Consider the following 17,986-nt stretch of genomic DNA (forward strand, 5'->3'; position numbering starts at 1 on the left):
CCAAAACCAAACTTAAGTTTTATTTTTTGTATTTACATATACAGAACTTTTTGCATTAAAAAACTTGAAAACCAAATAATCTGTACATATACTACAGCAATTAAAGTCTTCATTAATAGAATCTTAAATTTGCAAGTTGATTTAAAATTCATTAAATAAAGCAGCATTAAAATCCAAGAAACAGGGATGAGGATGAAGAGGAAAATAATGCCCATGTAGCCTTTGTGTTATGCCCTTCACATGTATCATTTATGCTCGTTGAACCTTTGCTCTCAGGGTAATCTGAAAAACCTACAAATTCTGAGTTTCTTTCACTTGTCTGAAATAATTCCAACAGGGGCTGCAGTGGTGAGCTACAAGTGCTTCTCTTCTCTTCAGGAACAGACAGTCCATCTGTATACTTTATACTTAAGTCCATGCTCTGTTTCCGGGTTTCTCTTTTATTCCTTCCCAAGTTAGGTTTCACTTTTCTGTGCAGCTTTCCGGATGGTGAACTGCAGGCAGCGCTGGCAGCCAACGCATTAAGTTCTTTATTCATAGCAGCATCAGATACCTCAGCCTCCAGAAGGACATTATGCTGCATTTGTTGATGGTTATCACATAAATTGTGACGTTTCTTGACAAACGTAGGATTGGCATCTGTTTTTTTCAAATGCTTTGCTGGTAGAACCACTGCATTATTTAATTTTCGTTTTGGCTGTGTTAGGTTTTTGTCTTTTTCACTAAAATCTCTAACTTGAGTATGAGAACCTAAAGTACACATGCCCTCCTGAAAACACTGTAAATTCTTCCTATTTCCCTCTGGTTCCAGTATTTCCTTGCTGAATGGCTCATAAGCTCGAGACAAGTTCTCTGTGTATGCTTTGTTGTCTTTCTGAAGGGGCGGTTGTATGGTATTTGATGATTCAACAGTCTCTCTCAAGTTTGCAGCACAGGAGCAACCAGTTTTAATATTTTCATCATTAATTCTGAACTTACTTTTCAGTTCTGAAGGTTGTGATGGGTGACAATAAAGAAGTGAATAGCCAGATGCAGAAATAGGGGGAGGTGTGGGCACAGAATTTGGTTGTACTTCTGCAGGCTGGCAATCCAGCTTAAGCACCTGCATTGCCGTATCCTTCCAGGAGTAAGTTTTCAAAGAAATGCGTTGCTTTTTCAATTGTTCCTGCAGCTCATCTGGTCTAGTTATCTTTCCAATAATAGGAGAAAAACATCCTGTGCTACATTTTGTCCTACAATGAAATTGTTTAAATATATTAACAAACATAGAAAACCCCATGTATCACAACTCCATACGCAACTGATTCTAGAAAAGCAACTGAACTGACAAAGCAGTTTTTACTTTTGAGAGAAAGATATATTTAGGGTAGCAACACGCTATTTCTACAGAAACAGAGTGCCTTATATTTGAATTTGATGTTTTCTTACTGATTCCTACGGCACATAAAATTGTTTCAAAAATACACAAAAGTCTAGTATTTCAGTAAACCTCAATTCACAGAGGCACTAAGAACAGAAGTTAATTAATATAATGCAATTACTATAAATACTCACAAATATTCTATGATATATATACATAAAACTATCACTTGATTTTCTTGAAAGGATTTCAAGTCTAACCACTTTGAGTATTTTGAAATCACAAAAGAAATAAAGGCTTGCCTTCATTAGGCTATCAGTTGTTTGACTCTATTTGCATTTAACTTGATTTCACTAAGAATATCTTTATTTCTTCAATACTTGTCATTTTTTAATAAATAAATGAGAATGTTATTTCTTATCTCCTAACTCATTTGCGAAAAATCAGAGCAACCTTGAACTGTATTACTGTTTCAAGTAACAAAGACACTGATACCTACAGTCCAAGGTAAGAAACAAGCCTTTCTCACCCATTCAAGCTCTTGAGCTACAAAGGACAATTTGCTTTCTTTGTCCAGCAAAGAAGTTAGGAGGCATAGAATATAGATAGGAAGTTTTTCCACAGGTAAGGGGATCAGATTGACTGAGGAGGATAACATTTGCTGTTCTTAGGCTACTAAGAATGACAGAAAGCATTCAGAGCAAGATGTCCAGATATCACTGTCATTCTGTCAGCAATATTTAAGTACAATAGATTTTGCTTTACATAAGCTGAAAGATAGGTAGGACTACTTCTGACAAGTCCTTTCAGTCTCATCTTTCTGTGAAGCCATTTCCACTTCCGATTTTCTTTTTTTCCCTAATTTCTGCATTATAGAAATGATCTGTCAGGTACAACTGCATTGGCAAATTTCCGTGACTTATTTCAGACTGAAAAACATGAATTTACTCTGTTCTATTCAGATCCAGAACTTCAGAATTAAGTATCTTTATGTTCAGTGTCTTGACTCACAGACTCTTTAAAAGTTAGAATGTATAACTCACCTTCTTATTTTTGTTGTATCATCTTTGTATGCAACAAACTCATAAACTAACTTTGAGATTATATCATCGACAACTTTATATTGTGTACTTTGTGCAAAATTTTGGTGCCGTTCACTTTCAAGATGCTGCAATTAAAGAAAAAACATGAAACAAATTTAATACTACAGATATGAATATACAAGTCATCAATATGATATGGAGCAGCAAGTAAATCTCATTAATTTATTACCAGTATCTCTAAGACATGAACTACTAGTGCCTTCAGCTATCGTACACAGAAGCAGCAAACAAGAATTAAAACCTACAAGGGAAAAAAAATACCTACAGGCTGCTTTTTAGGAGATATATTAGAAAAATATTTTAAAATAAAAAATAGTTAGACACCTCTGTCGATACCACACTTTAGAGATATGACTCTATCAAAGGATATACTTGACATTTCACATACTGTTTGCAGATCTTCATATTTCTTCCCACAACATTCACAATATCCTCTCTTTTTTTTGTCCTTCTGAGGAAGCTGAGCAGGCATTCCACAGTCCTTGTCACTATTTATTTTGTTTCTGTTAAGAGAATATTAATAAGTCTCAAATATGGAACTGACCTCTCAACTTTCCATTCACAATATGCTCATTCTTATTCACTTAAAAAAAACACAAACCAAAACAAACCTTTATTTCCCCTTAAGCTATTTACATTATGTTAGTCAACACAGGAAAAACAAAGAAAAATTATGTATAAATTTAAAAACAAACAAACCACAAAACCAGCAAGACAGGCAGACCCAGTGGAACTGTATATAAGCATAAAACATACAGGTTTGTACGTACGTACTATGACCACTGACTCAGAATAAACAATGGAAAATTGCTAAACAAATAAAAAATCTCCTTGAAAAATCAAAGAACATATTGAAATCTCTGTGCATAACTGATAAAAGCAAAATTAGGGAAAAAAAAAGAAAAAGCCTTTTAACATCCATTGTCAGTATTTTTGATGCCTAGAAAACACACAGCAAGATCACCTGGCCTAACAGATGACCTCTTATTCCTTGGTAACAGTAACAGTCATATTTGTTGGTTATAGATAGATTTTGAATATGCTGATCAAATGCCATTTTGTCCTGTTTTTCTAGGTAAAGACTAAGTGGAAATGTGAGAAAATGAACCTCAAGTTTTTCCTGGAGATTAAAACATGAAGAGGTTTTCAATAACTGCTCCATGACCTTCAGAGTCCTCATCTGGGGAGAGTTACTGTTTGCTGCATTTCACTATTAACCCACCTAAGGCTGATATACCAGCAGTATAGCAAAGTCATCAATCTCTACTTCCCTTTTACTTTAAAGGAATAGTGCCATCTCCCTGCCTAGCCAAAAATCATCCTGACAGACTTTACCAAGTATCTGCATAGCTGTAAGCTCAGGAGTTTACATCAAAAAACCTGTCTTGAACAATCTCTAGCTTATAAAGCATAGCAATGTGCTGCTCTGCACATTAAGGGCACACTGCTTTCAACAACTGCATTCAATCCACCAGTCTAAACTGGTCTAACACCTGCCCCAGCACTTCTTGGGTTCCCCAGAACAGGCTCCACCCAACTTTGTGCTTTTATTGTTATACCAGCCTTCACATCTTCCCTCTTGAAAACAGTAAAAATCACAGAGAACCAGCAAAGCAGGACATAAGCAACAGAATGCACCATCTAAAGACTGAATAATATCTGCAGGTCTCACCCAATGCAGAAGTAGAACTGACAATTTTGCTTCAACAAGCTTTCCTCCCAGATGAAACAAGCAAGCATTCCCCTTGCTCTCTCCCAAAGCTGGCATTCCTCACATCTACCTGCTGAAACAATCTCCCACCTAAATATCTCTGGTTGTGCCCACTTGAAAGATTAATTAGGAATATTCATTCAAATATAACTCCTGACACTTTTAATACATCATATTCCTTAATTCATATAAGGAGAAACTGCCTTTTTGGTTTTTTTTAATGCTTTGAAAAGAATGGGCCTTTCTAATTCCCTTGCAAGAGACACAGTCAGAAACTGCCTTATTAGTACAGCAGTAACCCTTGCAATATATGTTTTTTGCTTTTCATACTGCTAAATTCATTGTAGTTAAAAAAAAACAAAAACAAACCCAGAAAACCAACATCATGGCAACATAAGCTGAAAACCTCTAGGGCTATAATAATGGTGAAGACTGGACAGAACTGTGAAGTCATTTTATAAAGAAAAAACATGTATCACATGTAAGTCTTCAGCCCCAAGGACAGAAAAGCAGAAAGTTACTAAATACAGAAAGTTCCACATATAGCAAAGATACCTTTCACCTAAATATCTTTAGTCTCTCACATGAATCAATTTTAGAAGTGAACGAAATGTGGTAGGTAGAAGAAACTCAAAACAATAGTTTGATACACAAAAAAACAGGTAATTAAGACACTTAAATAGTTTCAAATCATAAAACTTATTTGCCAGAAGTTTTAACTGCATCTGTAGTGCTCAAGTAGAGCCTGAACGCCAAAATGTATCACATAAACACTTGCTTTAAGACCAACTGCAATTCTACTGGGCAGCTAGCATCCACTTTTAATCTCTAAAGAGTTGAAGTAGTATCAGCAGTCTAATTCCTATAAATTATCAATAATATGCACTCTTTATCAACAATGATTATGCACTATGATTGAACATCATTGCTTTAAAAAAATTTAACTGCCTACTTTAGCACTACGTGGACAAACACAAAAGTCTTAAGAAATCCACTTCCTCTGAAATACTTACTGAATGGCATCCAAGATGAGGACAAAGAAGAAACCAGTGGCAGAAAGGAAAAAAATATCTTATGCTGACCCACAGTGAAAAGAGAAGAACGCATTTTTGGATGTATGCATCTGTATGTCCAAAAAAAGGACTAAAGACAGGATAAAGAGTAGATAGACAGACACCAACAGTGCAGTAAATACATCAGTTGAGACATGGTTAGCAGTATTAAATGGAACACAAAATTAGATAAGCAATTATTTTAGAACACAATTACTTACAAAATAATTTAGAGAACAGCCCTCTCCTCTACCCACACCTCAATAACAAGTTTTCAACAAACCTTTGCTTAAAGTGAGTTTGCTTTTGACCAGAAGGATACTTCTTATCCACTTCAAATGGACTATATGGCTTCGGAACACAGTAGTTCAGAAATGGAAAACTGGGTAGTTGCAGATAAAACGGTCGGTACTGGCTGCATTAGACAAACCAAGTGCATCAGAACCATCAGAAATGGAAAAAGATGTTCATAGCACAAATTACATCAGGTCAAAAATCTTGAAAAAGTGTTTCTCTTTTACATATGACACACACAGAATGCTAAGCAGATCAAGATACTAATATAAGTAATTCATCCGTTCCTATAAACTTGCTACTTTCTTTCAGTTTCCATAGCTGTCTTGCACCTTCCCTGGTATATGACTTTTGTGCCTATTAATTGTTGTGAGTTGGGTAGCCAATAAACCTAAAAACAATTTGGACAACAGTGTGTTTGTTCTCCTGAGAAGTAGCTACAGCAGTTCCTAACATCCAATGCATTAATTTTTACTGAATTAATTTACTGAATCATGCAACTGAAATGCTGATGCCAGAGTTCAGTCTGATTTTTTTTTCCCCACATTACTATTATAGGCTACCCAGGCAAAATTAAAGAGCAAGTCTGGAAAACATAGCTAAGCATCTTGTTCTGCTTCTGAACTGTTACTTACGTTGCATAAACATTTAAAAACATGTCATATAAATATTTAAAAGTGCTTCAGGTGTTTAGTACTCATTACATTCTGAAGTTAAACTCACATATATTTATATACCAATTTTTTTTACTTATAACTGTGTTGGTCCAATTCATTCCACTCATATCCAATTCATATCCTCATGGCCCTCATACCTATTACACCAACTCAGTGTATAACCAGGTTTAGATCTCTTTTTTTTTAATTCAGGGAAGTGTCAAAGACATCAGGTCAAAGAATTTGGCACTTATAAACAGTATCATAAAGCAGAAGTTAGTTAGGAACTCAAGGGTGAAAAAAATGCTGTGCAGAACTGCACCTTTTTCACAATTCACTGTTCTGTCAACTTCTGGTAAACTGGCATTTTCTTACACAGCCAGGTTTGACTGAGACCAGGAAGAAGTGAAAATTTTCAAGGCCGAAAGTATCAGATTTCATGCTACTGTGGATAATGAAATCAGATTAATCAGATTAATAGCTTGGGATTTTTACTTTTAAAAAGAAATGACTGAACAAGAAGTTAAACCTAACTTTAAGGAATGATTTTAACTGTAACAACTTCCCTTTCCTTTCATCCAAAGGGTCTCAGCGGGAGGTGAATGTTACTGAGTTGGGACTATAGGACTGGAATTCAGTATACTTTGAGCTACAGGATTTAGATCTAAGAAAAGATGTAAAGGTTCAAAGCTTCCAGGTTTCCCTTTCATTCATTCATATGGCTTTTGGCAGAAAGTAACCCAAAGAACCCACCCTCATGATAAAAAAACTGGAGCTACCCATTAACTTTCCACTTCCATTACCTATTGCAAATATTCCCTACCATACAACTACTGCTCAATCTTATTTGGTAGCTGAACACATTTGTATTTTGTTATAAGAGGACAGTATACCTGGCATCTAAAGTCAGAAAGCTGAAGGAAATTGAGATATAAGGATACACTTGATCAAGCAATTCTGAATTACTCAGTTTGAGAACCACGTTATTGAATGCATGAAGAGAACACTTACCGACTTGTATCTTCCACCCTGATAAATGGATTCTTCAGTCTACCTGCTCAAGGGGAGAGAAAATGAAATCAAGAGAAATACTTTTCTTCATTCAGCAAGTTATTGCAGTAGCTGAATAAATTAGCAGACTTTATTTTAGAATTCATTATGTACACGTTTTGACACTCTTGATTTTCACAAAGTTTTTCTATATACTTTTCTTGGACTTATAAATTGGAATATAGCATGACACGACCACGTGAGAACTGCAGTACATTTTTAAGCATTCAGAAAACAAGGCAAACCAGAAACTTCTACAATAATTGAAATACTTACTTTTTGACTTTTGAGCAGTAATATGCTTTCCCTATTGAAAAAAGAGAAGGTATAAAATCCATGTGAGTATTATTCTGCACTTCACTTAAAGATCTAGCTGTAGGTAATTTAAGTTATGAGGGTCTCCCTGTGTTAATCACGACTTCATACACACTCATGATGCATTCTGCAGGAAACTAAGCTTATTAGTAATTCAGAAATATGGTAACATGTTTCCAAAAGAAATATATATTTCTACATCGAAAAAAAAAACAAACAAAACCCCAACAAAACCAGTGTTCTCCTTCAGATGCTTCAATTTATTTTTCCTAAAACCAAAACTAAACAAAGAAACCTAGAAAGGTAAATTTATACATTAACTCTTTCCTCCCTGAAAATACCTTGCCACAGTTGCAAGTTGATTCTTAAAATAGAGACAACATTTTTACAACACTTTATAAATCCTAATTAATTGCAAGCTGCAAATGTAAGCTGTAAAATGCCAACAAAACCTGCATGTAGCAACATTCTCCAATTAAAACAATCCTTTTCATTTGAATAGATTTACAAAGGTTGAGTCTTTGTTTTTAGCAACGAAGATTAAAATTAAACAGAATATTTTGTCTTTAGAAAAAAAGTAAATTCTATATTCAAGCATCAATGGCTAGTTGTAATCGATTCTGGTAAAGGTACAAACTCATTTTATATTACTTGTAAATAAATCCCATCCAGCTATCCATGGACACACTGGTGATTTGGCAGAGGATTTTACGTGGCCTCAGTAATTAGCCAATATTTCACTCCAAACCAACATAACACTCACTAGGTAGTTTCGTTCCATTTCCTTATCAGAGCCCCACGCATGGAATAGACATTTAGACAACTTCAGGTGTTTAATTTAAATTACAGAGCAACTCCAAGTTTTAATGTCTCATTATATCATACACTAAAAACCTGAGAAATCAGGACATTCACATGCAAAATGCACTTCATTGGCAGAATAGCTTGAGGATGCTTTCTGCTAGTTCTTTACAAAGGAAAAGCTGCAGATTCCTTGTAGCAACAGCTTCTCCAGGAAACATTCTATGATTTTTAGAATAGCTCATTAAAAGTAAAGGGTTTCTAATCACTGTGCCACAGGGAAAGTTACAAAAGGCAACTTAATGGCTATTTACATCAATAATTTTTTTATTATTTATTACTTTTGAGGCATGTAGAATGGAAACTTCAGACAGCTCAGCACTTCTGATTGTTAGATATCCTTTGCAAGAGCAAAGGACTACACATTATGGAATCAATGCTACTATGGAAGTCATGTTTTAATAACTCTGAAATATATAGCTAATACTTCATATTTTTCGAAGATGGTTTTTAAATCAATTCAGAAAACATACTGGTCTGTGAAAAACTGAACATGAGCAAGAAGCTTGCATATTTCTTTAAAATAAAATATGCAAGCTTCATAGCAAGCAGTATTTAGTATTTTGGTGTTTTCTCAGTTAATGAAACACCAGTTCTCAGTTAATGAAACAAATGGCATTTTCACAAATAGTAAAGAGACACTTACCACATCTTTAAAAGAACTGTCTGCTCTTTTGATTAGATAGAGTTCCCTTTTCTTTTGTTCAATACAATTCTTAACATCTGGTAAAAAGAAGGAGAACTATACTCAGTTTTTTGTATGTCTGATGTAATTGCAATTTTTAATATTTTGAATTCAACAAAAGAATAATTACATGAATGTTATAAATTCAAGTCAGGCTTCATCTAACAAAAATATTTACCATCAATATGAAGTATCTTCACTCCCCAACTCAAAGCATTGGACAGTATACTACCAGAGGGGATTAAATCCTGCAAACAATAAATTATATTAATAATCTAAAGCAATAAATAGTAGATTATTTAAAATAATTACAAATATATTGCAACATGTAATATGAAAGCTGGGATTAAAATGCAGATGCTTTGCTTCTTGTCAAAAGACTACTGCTCTTCTCAACTGACTTTGCCATCTCTGTTACAGTAATTTACCATCAAAAGAATATATTTACTTTCAGAAAGCCAAAACTGTTCTCTGTTATCACATTTTACAGTAAGATTTGAACACAGTGAATTGATATATTTTCCTTAACTTCATCAGCACCTCTCAAAAGCTAGTTATACTAGCAATCTTGACAAATTTTAACACTCATCATAAGACTCCACAGACTTTTAATTCTTCAGGAAGCATCCAGAAATCATGATTTGACAGATTATTTAGGACAATCCCTCAACTTCTGCCTGAGAATTCCAAGACTGACTTCTCTCTATGACCACTCTTACTATGGCTTGTTTTCTAGAAAAGCAAAACCAAAGTTTCTGAAGCACGAATTCATTACTTCCTATACCTGTTCTTTGATTGCTTTTTCAACCAAGGATTTTCCTCTGCTCATACGCACCTGCATTAAAACAGAAACACATTTGTAGCAAGGTGAGACAATTTACATTGCTGTTAACAAATACAGGTTAGTTATGAGAGTCTCCTTTTGTTCACTGTACTGCTAACTTTTCAGTAATGTGCATCTTCCTCACAGGGTTACAGTTGATACAGTTTAAGGGGAAAAAAACCCCCAAAACACCAAACAACTAAAAAACCCAACTAGTAATCATCTTCAGCCAAAGCAGAACACTGAGTGGCTGAAGCAGTGTTAGTGCTGGAACAGCACAGAGGCTGGGAATAAGCAGCCAGTGACACACACCAAATGGTGTGATGATGAGGTTTTATCAGCTGGGGCTTGTGCAAATTAAGTCAAAAATATAATCATAGCCTCTGTCTTATCACCTTGTTTTCTACCACCAGCGCTCCTCCTTTTGTACTTTATGCCGCTTATTCCTAATGAGCTGCCTTTGCCTATCCAGGTTATTTACAAAATAAGGCAATCTCACCTATGCAATGCAAAGACCAGCCTCCAGACTGACTCACAGTCATGTTTCTGAATAAGTACCACATACATAGTACAGCTAATTACTTTCAACTGTATTTTGAAAGGACACAAGACTTGCCCATGTAAGAAACATCACATAAACCTGCATAAATTCAGATATTAACAATTTACATGCAATTAACATGATCCTCTAAGAAAGAGCTCAAAAAAGCTTAGTAGTCATAATGTTCAATTTTAATTATTTCTTTGAACTACTATCAAAGAGTGTTTCTGTTGATATCTGCATTAACAACACATCAGTCAGACTTTATTAGGCTGTGTTTCTACAGAGAGAGGAACCACTGGATGCCATCACATGTCTATCCACATTGATCCAGCTGTCAAACATAATAATGTCAATACTGTAAGTCAGACATACTACCTTAGAACGGCCTTTAGTGTACTCTGCTTATTTGCAAAAAAGGCTCCTTTTTAAAATTAGTTTCTGAAACTCTGCTGAATTAGTTTGAGTTAGCTAAATTTAACAAGTTAGCCTGAATAACTTGAAAAGTATATTTGAAAGAAAACCCCTTATTCACTCAAAGAACTGCTGCCATCTTTAGGAAATTAAAGAGAAGGAAAATTCTAAGACCATATCCCATGGGTTGTACCCAATTTGCAATATTATTACTAAGAAACTTACTGTATCTACCAACTTAAATGAACTTCCATCACGTTGATCTTTTCGGTTGCTAGGATGAGGTGAACCATTTCCTCCAATACATGCAGATTCTGGGCTAGGAACAGGAGAAATCTGGCCAAGAGTTCGTGCAAATTTTGCCTCCTTTTTATTAGTCACCAGATAGTTGATATCCTTACTAAGGAAACTCTCCACCCTCTAAATATAGAGATATAAAACAAGTAACCATTTCAGGACATAGGATCAGTACCTCAAATTTTACATTGCATACTTAAAAGAAAAGTGACAAAACTTCTAGAATAACTAAGTACAAAAACATTGAATTAACAAGAAGATATTTTCTAAATGAAAAAATTGAGCTGCACTAGCATCTTACCGGTCACAAATTATAAGTTCAGTTTCTTAATTTTGTAATCTTTAACAAAAGAGCCTTGCAATGTTTTATTTACTATCATTTTTGGACTATCTAGTTGTAATACTTTCCAAACAGAAAAATTCAAACACTGCATTGAGGAATAACAGAATAACTCAAGGAAAACCACTGTCTACATAATTTTATGTAACAGAAATTACACAGAAATGTTGAGTTAAACTTAAAGGCAAGTGCATGCAAATGTATTTTAGTCTGCAAGAAGCCATAAATTTACTGAGTTCAGAACCAGCAGAGAAATTAAAATTTCAGGAGAGTTACCGTGTTTCACACCTATAGTATTCATGACACTTCTCAAAAAGGTAAAGTCTTTAGTAGATTCATATTCTCATACTCAGCAATATAAATATGCAGTTACCCTATGCTTGTTCTCTTCCATTTTGCTCCTTCAGTCTTTCATTGCTAACTACTGTGTGATTATCAGCTATTTGCCTTGTTATTTCTTGTCAGCTTATGTAGCTTAATGTATTTTCCTCTCTTCAAGTCATCAGCTTGGAAAGCACAAATCACACAGGCAGCAAGCTTGAAACTGTGCCTTTCAATGCTGCTCTATGCACCTTTTACAGGATACTGAGAGGCACTTTTGAGTGCACTCCACAAAAGTAACAACAAAACATGTGGTAATTGATCTTGAGGGTGTTAGACCACCTCAGATTGAGGCATTTACTCCTCAGAATAAGCCAGAAGAACTTTCTTTCCAGTCTGTGATTTGTAACCTTACTTTTCACATATGAACTCTTAAAATTCTCTTTCAGAAAGACAAAAGACAGGGTGCACTTATTTGACGTAAATGTAAAATGATGCATTTAATTTGAAACCATGTTATTGCTATTCCTTACCACTCCTGTGATTTCAGACAGCACCTTGATTTACAAGCACCAATTTCATAAAGCTGCTCAGTGTTCCTCTGAGGTCAAAGAAGTATTGCTAAAGCAGCATTTAAAATAGCTAGCAATTTAAGCAGATCCCTTCTGCCTCTGTGCTTAAAGGGTGTTGAATTCTCTAAAGGCCAAGTTTTCTCTACATCAATTCAAATATTCAACTTTAAAGTGAACCAAGCAACTGCACTGCTTGGGTTACTATCATATCCTGTACTTGCTTGTATCGAAGTTTCTTCCATACAGAAGAGAGAATTAGGAAAAAAAATTAGTAAGATGCTTATAAAATTTATTATTTAAATGAGAGTATTCAAAAATACTCATCAACATATCCTGTGCAAAAAGTACTTAGTGAAGTTACTGACTTACAGTAAGCATATGCAAAACTCTTCCTTTAATTTCTTTCAAGTTCAGCTGAACAACATTAGTTGTAACATGTAAAAATGTCAATATAGTCAGAAGCAGCAGAAAAAAAATCACCTCAAACAATGAAACTTAATAAACTCAGATAAAATTTTAAGCCAAGTGAATTATCAACTGAATACAAACCTTAATAACAAACACTTTTGTTACAATCAGTGAAGCAGCTTCTCTCAAAAAAACACAGAATAATTTAAGATCATTGTTTGTATTAAACATTAAGACAAACATAGAAAAATAAAATCCTCTGACAGATAAAGTAAAAATAACACCAAACGTTATTTATAACGTACAAATAACATAAAGAACATGAAAGAAACATTCCACATGTGCAGATTTCCTTCTACATTCATACAGGTCTCTATTATAAACTTACCCCTCCCAGCTCTTTGAGGTCCTTTCCTAATTTTTCAGAAATCACATTTGATGGGATATCGAGGTAAAACACCTTCCCAGTTAGTGGCTTATATTTAAGTTTCTCTGGTTTTCCTATATCTTTTTTCACATTCTTGAGAGAAGATCTTATCTTTTCTGGTTTTGCTTGTATTCCATCTGCTGGAAAAAAAAAAAAGGCAATTTAAACAGAACTTTTTTTTTTTCTTTTTAGGAAAACTCCTAAGTTATGGCAATGGACATGGCAAGCTTCCACAGAATCATACAATGGGGCTTGGGCTAGAAGGGACCTTAGAGATCATCTAGTTTCAATCCCCCACCATAGACAGGGACACCTTCCATGAGACCAGTTGCTTAAAGCCCTATCCAGCCTGGACTTTAACAGGACTTTTAAAAAACAGCTATTATGTTAAACATGTCAAAACCCAAACGTTAATAAAAATACCTCATATGGCCCTTAAAAGTTTCTCCTTAAAATATTATCCTATAATGAACTTTTAATTTCAGTTGCCATACAATACTATCAATTTTCTCACCAGTTTGGCAAGTATTTGCTACCAAGACAATGAGGGCTGCTAAAGGAAGTGAGCAGGCCTCCTATGGACACAAAAAGCCAACATGCAAAACAGTCCCTCTGTAAAGTATTCTTTCTGTCCCTGAAACACTCTCAGATAGGAGAGGGAGCAAAACCAGCACTCGTGCTGCAAGATTCTTTGTTTATGAACACACTAAGTGGGGCAGGAACAGCAGTCAGCGTCGTAGAACCTAGAAGACAAAAACACCTAGAGAAACAGGAAAATGGGGAGGCATAAACTGGTGTAAGTGATTCAGAATATAAAAGGAAAAAATGGATGATACGGAGGCGTGCAAGCGAAATTCTGTAGATGACCAGGGCAGTTCAAAAATTAACACGTTAAACACTACTAACACTGGAGCACGCATTTTAAACTTCCCGGGGATGATCAAAAGTTCGGAGCGGCTCAGCAGGCCTGCAATAACAATGAGGAGCCTCTCCCGCAAAGCGGCCGCGCTCTCACACCGCGGGCCTAGGGAGCCTCTCACGCCCCCGACACCAGCAAAGACCCGCCCGGGGGGCGACTAGCACGGCAGCGGCCCGGCCATTTCCCAGACACCCCATGGCCTCCCTGCCCCACGATTATCTTGTAAAAGAGAACGAGTCAGCGCCACGCTTTTCCGTTTAACCCCCCAAACCACGACAAAGCCATAGGCGGGAAGACCGCCCCGGCCCCGGGCCGCGGCTGAACGGACCCTGCTGGCGCTGGGAGAGGCCTGAGACCCCCCGGCCGCCCCCAGACCCCGCCGCTTACGGGGACGAGCTGCTTTGTCAGCGGCCTCGGCAGCGCTCGGCTTCATCTTCCCGCTGAGTCACATCCTCCCCTGCCCCGCGGCCGTCGCCACCTGCGAGGTCAGCGGGGGCTGCCCGGTCCCCCCTCACCGCCCTTCCCGCCTCCGCCAGGCCCGGAGCCGCCGCCGCCGCCGCCAACGGCCGGGCCGGGGCGGAGCGAGGGGAGGGAGGAAGGAGGGAAGGGAGGGAAAGGAGAGAAGGAGGCCCTGGGGCGGGAGGCCCTGGGACAGGAGGTTGGCGGCCGTGGGTGGGGAGGCGGGACAGGAGCACCAGCCTCCTTCGGTCCTCTCCTCACCTGAGGGACCGCGTTGGTTTCGCGGAGAGCACGGCCCGGGCGCTGCTCATAAACGGGTATGTATGTGCGCTACTCTGGGCAGTGGTCTTCTAAGTTAAAAATACATTAAGAAAGCCAGTTTCTTCCTCGCCGATACCCCTCGTTAACAGTTGCTAGCACCTGAGAGACAAGTCTTGTTTTATGCAGCTTCAGCTTTCTTATCTTTCACTTGAAACTTGATGAAAACAACATGACATAATGTTTCTGTAGAGCAGATAAAAAACTTAGATCAGTGACAGCTAATAAAGCTAGGGCTGCACTTACGCACAACGTGCATTCTGAAAGATATGTCTTTATTTGGGGATTTTGTATTGTGAAACATTTTTATTTTTATTCTCTTCTGCCCTGACTAGTTGCAGATATTGTATGTTCCTAAATTGTTGTGACCATGCCTTTGCAGCCGTACAGCAGGATTTAAGGAATTAGTATTTGATAGTAGCATTAATACTAGTTAGTCACTGTTTCTTACATGAGTAGCTTACCAGAGTATAGTCACCACCAGCAGGCTGTGAGTGCTGGATCAACCAGGAGACCTTTCTGGGTTTTCTCACAGGAGTGACGGGAGCAAGAGGAGGGCTGGATGAATTATTCTGCAGTGCTACAGTTTATGGGCCGCAGGCTGGGAATTTCTCTCTGTGTGGATTATTTACATGTTCCTAAACACTTTGGTGCAGCAAAAGGTAATACATGTTAAAGATTTAATGTGTTTTACAAAAACATATGAATGTTGGAATTTATGTAAGAACAATTTTAAAAATTTATTGTCTTTAGAAAATTCACTTACAAAACATGGCTTAAATCTCTAATCTCAAAAATTCCGGAGATGCTTTTATACAAGGAGAAAACTAATATTGCTGCTTATACATAGCACATTAATGAAAATTTAAAATATCTTTTCCCTTGATTTTTTTTTTCTGCAAGTTTTGTGCATAGTCTTGCAATATGTTTTTCTGTTCCTTAGCAGGTTTTTCTTCTCCAGGGATAAAGCCATGGCTGAAATGAGTGATAGCAACTTGGAAAAACCAACCATTATTCAGCAAGCAATGGCCTCTTGTTGTGGAGCTATAATTACTTCATTACTTGGTAAGGCAAACCATCAAGCTTGCCACAGAGAGATTCTTTACAAGTGATTACTCTTCTGTTTGACTTATCATGATGTCTGCATATATATTTCCACTAATATGTTCGGCAAGGATGTTTTTGGATAGTTCTCTTTTTTGTGTGTTTTAAAAAATGTGATTAGTTGAAATCTTTTCTGTCCCTAATAATTTTTAACCATTTCTGAAACTAAGAATAATATTTATTAACTTTTAATTTCTCTTTCTTTTTTGCTCTTGGTGTAGTTATTAATTGCTTTCTGTCTAGAAGAAACAAAATTATCAATAAAAAATAATTTTCATGTTTCCTGCTGCTTAAAAATATATATTAAATAAAAGTCTACTTTACAATACAAGACACAAATCCTGCAAGGCTGGCTCCTGTGAGATGTCCCTTGCGTGTTACCACTTAAGTAGTAAGAATTTGTGCTGCTGTGATGTCTTACACTGTCAAAACCTTTTATTGTAGGGTTTTGTTTGGTTTTGTTTTTTTCTCTAAACATTACTTTTAATAATAGCTTTTTATTACTCTTTTAAACTTCTGGATAGCTGGTGAAATTAATTCTCTGCTTCATGTTCAGTCATCTCACTGAGGACCTCCTTCCCCATGCAAACCTAAGGAGTCATTGGTTGGTTAGATTCAGCACTTCCTGTCTCTTGAAATTCCCCAAGCTAATTAGCTCATACTTTGTATTCCCGTTAGTTTTAGTCTGAAGATAGCCTTTGGTTCTGACTTTTAATGTGGATTAAGCTGCAGAGAAACATGCTATTTTTTAAGCACAATTCCCACCCCCCGCCCACAAATTTCCAAATGTTTACAAAATAGTATCTTACCGGGAACCTGTCAAATTCATAGTCTTTTTGTTCCGTCTTTATACCACGTGTCCTGTGACGTTAGGTAAAGTACCAAGCAAAGCTACATCAGACTTGTGGTATTCCCAAGATGGATTTCAATTGTGGGTACATACACACAATTCTAGTACAGTGTAAGCTGCTGGTATTCAAGAGAGATGTAGGAGAGGTATAAGGAGACCTACTCCTTTCTGAGGTGCCTCCTGGAGATGAGCAAAAGTATCTGTGAGTGGCTAAAATGCTACTGGATGACAAATTTTAAGCAACTTAATTGAACTGCAGCAGTAACACTGAGATCCCTACATTTAGATACTGAAATGTGAGCCAAGTATTCACCACCTGTTAGTGAACTGAGAGGCATCAATGGAGAGCTAAGGTGTAACTCCATTGCCTGTGCACAGGAATGTTTCAGTGAGACACATGCTGGTGTGTTTGACTTAGACTTTAGCTGCCACTTGGTAAGTAAGGTTGTAGGTCCTGTGTCATTTCTGTCAACTGAGTAGGTATTTGAGCCCTCGGTCAATATAATAAGAGTGTGGCCCAGCTGCCCAGCCACTGTGGAATTCAGCATGTCTAAGCCTGTAAAAATTGTTAGGGCTGGAGTGGAAGCAATGAAATGTTCACTGAACCTTCATTTTACTTATCAACAGCCTCAGTCTTCTAGACATTGTCTACATGGAAAAAAAAAGAAAAGTACCTCATGAGTTTAACATTTTTCTTTTGAATGTTGGTGTTTATTGAGAAAGAATAAACACATGAAGAATGCTGTGCTATTTTACATGCTGGAGTCCAAACTCTGATCTCATATGCCTTGTGGTATTCTACTTATAAAAGTTTAGCAGCAGAGCATAATGCAGTAAGTTTTAGCAATTTCACACAAGATGACACAAGGGTTTTTAGATGAGCTTTGTGTTTCTCTAATGTTTGTTGCCTGCACAACTGTTAGTACATTAGAAAAGATATGTTTGGTTGCTTGCAAACCATACAGGATTTGTAGTTCTTTGCCTCTGTCTGATAACATCTCCTTTTCCTCTGCCTGATTACATTGTAAAACTGGTCTCTTCTTTTCCTCTGGCAAAAAAAAAGGTAGAAGTTAATGATAAGGCATCTGTACACTTCTGCATTTTCA

General features: G+C 36.7%; 2 protein-coding genes across 14 annotated transcripts in view; one reads left to right on the plus strand and one right to left on the minus strand.

The window, feature by feature from the left end:
* DBF4 (DBF4-CDC7 kinase regulatory subunit) lies at positions 1–14,653 on the minus strand. 3 transcript variants are annotated; one of them, XM_064678349.1, is made up of 12 exons: positions 14,537–14,653; positions 13,192–13,367; positions 11,091–11,285; positions 9,872–9,922; positions 9,266–9,335; positions 9,049–9,125; positions 7,503–7,533; positions 7,188–7,233; positions 5,510–5,641; positions 2,852–2,966; positions 2,404–2,528; positions 1–1,232 (listed from the first exon to the last, which is right to left on the minus strand). In XM_064678349.1, exons 1-12 carry the CDS (start codon positions 14,580–14,582, stop codon positions 167–169), a joined length of 2,130 nt encoding a protein of 709 aa, XP_064534419.1. In that variant the 5' UTR covers positions 14,583–14,653; the 3' UTR covers positions 1–166. The 3 variants fall into 3 exon arrangements, with proteins under 3 accessions (XP_064534419.1, XP_064534412.1, XP_064534402.1); XM_064678342.1 differs by having other exon boundaries at positions 7,188–7,230; positions 13,192–13,370; positions 14,537–14,652; XM_064678332.1 differs by having other exon boundaries at positions 13,192–13,370; positions 14,537–14,652.
* SLC25A40 (solute carrier family 25 member 40) overlaps positions 14,545–17,986 on the plus strand; it is a 20,133-nt gene continuing 16,691 nt past the window's right edge. For 6 of the 11 annotated variants that reach the window (XM_064678472.1, XM_064678408.1, XM_064678464.1 and 3 more), the window contains exons 1-3: positions 14,808–14,925; positions 15,462–15,588; positions 15,870–15,991. In XM_064678472.1, coding sequence (XP_064534542.1) covers positions 15,898–15,991 — 94 coding nt within the window. In that variant the 5' untranslated portion in view covers positions 14,808–14,925; positions 15,462–15,588; positions 15,870–15,897. Of the gene's footprint in view, positions 14,635–14,782; positions 14,926–15,461; positions 15,589–15,869; positions 15,992–17,986 lie in introns of those variants that run through there. The other 5 variants (XM_064678423.1, XM_064678415.1, XM_064678431.1 and 2 more) reach the window with 5 other exon arrangements.

This window comes from Pseudopipra pipra, chromosome 1 (genome assembly GCF_036250125.1).
Source record: "Pseudopipra pipra isolate bDixPip1 chromosome 1, bDixPip1.hap1, whole genome shotgun sequence".
In the NCBI taxonomy this organism is placed as follows: Eukaryota; Metazoa; Chordata; class Aves; order Passeriformes; family Pipridae; genus Pseudopipra; species Pseudopipra pipra.

What these genes read in the sequence shown, in the direction of transcription:
- DBF4 (XM_064678332.1), bottom strand. Translation starts at nt 14,582, where the DNA reads ATGAAGCCGAGCGCTGCCGAGGCCGCTGACAAAGCAGCTCGTCCCC. An exon ending in AGGGTGGAAGATACAAGTCG is followed by an intron (nt 5,642 to 7,187) that starts GTAAGTGTTCTC and finishes TGTCTAATGCAG; the next exon opens with CCAGTACCGACCGTTTTATC. An exon ending in GATACAACAAAAATAAGAAG is followed by an intron (nt 1,233 to 2,403) that starts GTGAGTTATACA and finishes ATTTCATTGTAG; the next exon opens with GACAAAATGTAGCACAGGAT.